The sequence below is a fragment of the Jatropha curcas genome, chromosome 2, assembly GCF_041381405.1.
Source record: "Jatropha curcas cultivar XTBG-Jc1 chromosome 2, XTBG_Jcur_1.0, whole genome shotgun sequence".
NCBI lineage: Eukaryota > Viridiplantae > Streptophyta > Magnoliopsida > Malpighiales > Euphorbiaceae > Jatropha > Jatropha curcas.
Genome location: NC_143152.1, coordinates 4,480,210 through 4,482,322, shown reverse-complemented (window position 1 = coordinate 4,482,322; position 2,113 = coordinate 4,480,210). Strand labels below are relative to the sequence as shown.

General features: G+C 34.4%; 1 protein-coding gene across 1 annotated transcript; it reads right to left on the bottom strand.

Annotated features, from left to right (window-relative positions):
* Window positions 1–318: 318 nt before the first annotated feature.
* On the bottom strand, window positions 319–1,467 carry ZFP8 (zinc finger protein 8). Its single transcript, XM_012220651.4, has one exon. The coding sequence runs from the start codon at window positions 1,186–1,188 to the stop codon at window positions 454–456; it is 735 nt and encodes a 244-aa protein (XP_012076041.1). The 5' UTR covers window positions 1,189–1,467; the 3' UTR covers window positions 319–453.
* Between the last annotated feature and the right edge of the window lie 646 nt (window positions 1,468–2,113).

The following is a 2,113-nucleotide window of genomic DNA, read 5'->3' as shown; positions in this document are numbered from 1 at the left end:
TTTGTTTCTTATACTATGAAGCTCCAATGATGATAATTAATAATGTACTGTAAGCATTTTCAAGATTGGTTCCTACTCTTACTCCTCTGAATTCCACAACAGCATAGATATAATATATAATATGTAAAATATACTTATTTTTAATTTTATTGTAGTTAACCAAAGTTTCATGATTATTTCGTAAATTATAACAAATAAAAAGTTCCCTTGTTATCAAATTACACCAGACATTCAAGAATCAAGAGCAAGGTGAATATGTGATTTCATTTACACATGAAAGCAATTAATTAATTAATTAATTAAAATACTAAAAAGGAGTAGAGAAAATGGGTTGTTCTTAGAATTGTCTCATTTGCAAAACAAAAGATTGACAATAATTATATAATTAGCAGCTCAAGCAAGAAACTCTCAAATTTTCTCTTTTTTTGTTCAGGTTATAAACATAGTAAAAAATTACAGATGAAGATCTAAACTCACATGGTCTTGTACGTTTGGCTTTGACTCATATCCATACCGTCCTTGAGAGCTTGACCCACTTACCGGCGATGGCTTCATTTCTTCGCCTGCAAATAATGGCACGTGATTCATTGGACGGTCACGATGAAGAGTAGCACTCGAATGAACTGCCGGAATCCTCCACAACCCTAATGGACTGCCATTGATAGGTTGCTGATGAGAGTATGTAGCTTGGCTACCATAAAACCTATAATTGTTGCTATTATTCGCATGACTATTCCATGAAGGGTAAGTGATTGCCGGAGTAGGATTTGCGTTAATCCTATAATTAACCAAGCCATAAATATGTGCATCGTGAGAAAGGCTGTTATGAACCACAGCTGACTGGAGATGAGCGCGTTTTGCGTGTTGGCGTTCTCTTTTATGTGCGTTTTGATGACCGCCTAAAGCTTGAGAAGTAGGGAAGTTTCTACAACAATAATGACATTCAAATCTTCTATTGTTGTCTCCATTTTCACTTTCTTTATTAGTTGCTTCTTCATTAGTTTCGGTTAATGTTGCTCCTGACTCTTCATGCGTTGTTGCCGTACTAGTACTAACATCGTTTCCTCCGAATTCTATTCCGAAAAGCCGAATGCCCTTTTCTTTGGCCCGCGCAGGCCTGATAAATGGAAGCTGAGAGAAAGATTCTACGTTCATGAAATCGTGAGTCTCTCTTTCGCTCTTATCCATGGAGGAAAAAGTGGACTATTTGTACTAGTTTTACGGGAACTTAATGGTTTTGTTGACGAGGAAAATGAGAACAAGAAGAGTAGGAGGAAGAGGAGGGGGAGGAGGAGGAGGAGGAGGGGATAGGAAAGGATATTAAGGAGGTGTGTATGTGGGGGTGGAGAGAGAGGGTTATGGACAAATGGGGCTGACCCATATGAGAGTGAGGGCTGACAAGGCCACAAGTTTTGCTGGTCAGAAAGATGATGAGAGTAGCTTTGGGTTCTCAAAGTGAAAGTACCATTTCTTTGCTTGCGTTCACTTATTTCTTTTCGGTTTGTTTCGGAAAGTTCCTAACATCTTTGGTAATTATGTTTACACAATCTCTAGTCTCTGTACCTAGCTTGTTCCTTAATGCTGATTAAGAAAAAAAATTTGCCTATGCTCGATTTGTGTTCATAATTTGTCTAAATTGTTCATCATTTGTCTAAATTGTTCATGATTTGTTATTGTTTTATTTTTTTTTTAAAAAATATGTATGCTTATTTTTATCAATTATGATCATTAATGTTATTATTTAATACATCCCATGTAAGCCAAGTGTTTTTGTGAACTACTTACAGAGAATTGCTCCTCCCATGCTTATGTTATAATAAATAGTTCCTCCTACTCTTGGTCACTTGTCAGTAATAATTGTCAAAATAATGGGATCTATGATTATACTTATTTTTTTAATAAAAAAATGAATGAATTATTAGAAAATTATGTAAAATTTGAACAATACGTAAAAATTATTTTATTAATTTTTTTCTAGACCATAAGCCCTAATCTAACCACATTTAAATGTGCTTAGATAATCTTGGAAGAAGTTGATAAACAAGTCAACTTTCAAAGGTAGGAATAATAATAATTTCTTTTAATAATCCTTCTTTTTTTTTAAACAACTAAT

Bases quoted from the DNA above. Each gene is read 5' to 3' on its own strand.
- ZFP8 (XM_012220651.4), bottom strand. From the start codon at position 1,188: ATGGATAAGAGCGAAAGAGAGACTCACGATTTCATGAACGTAGAATCT.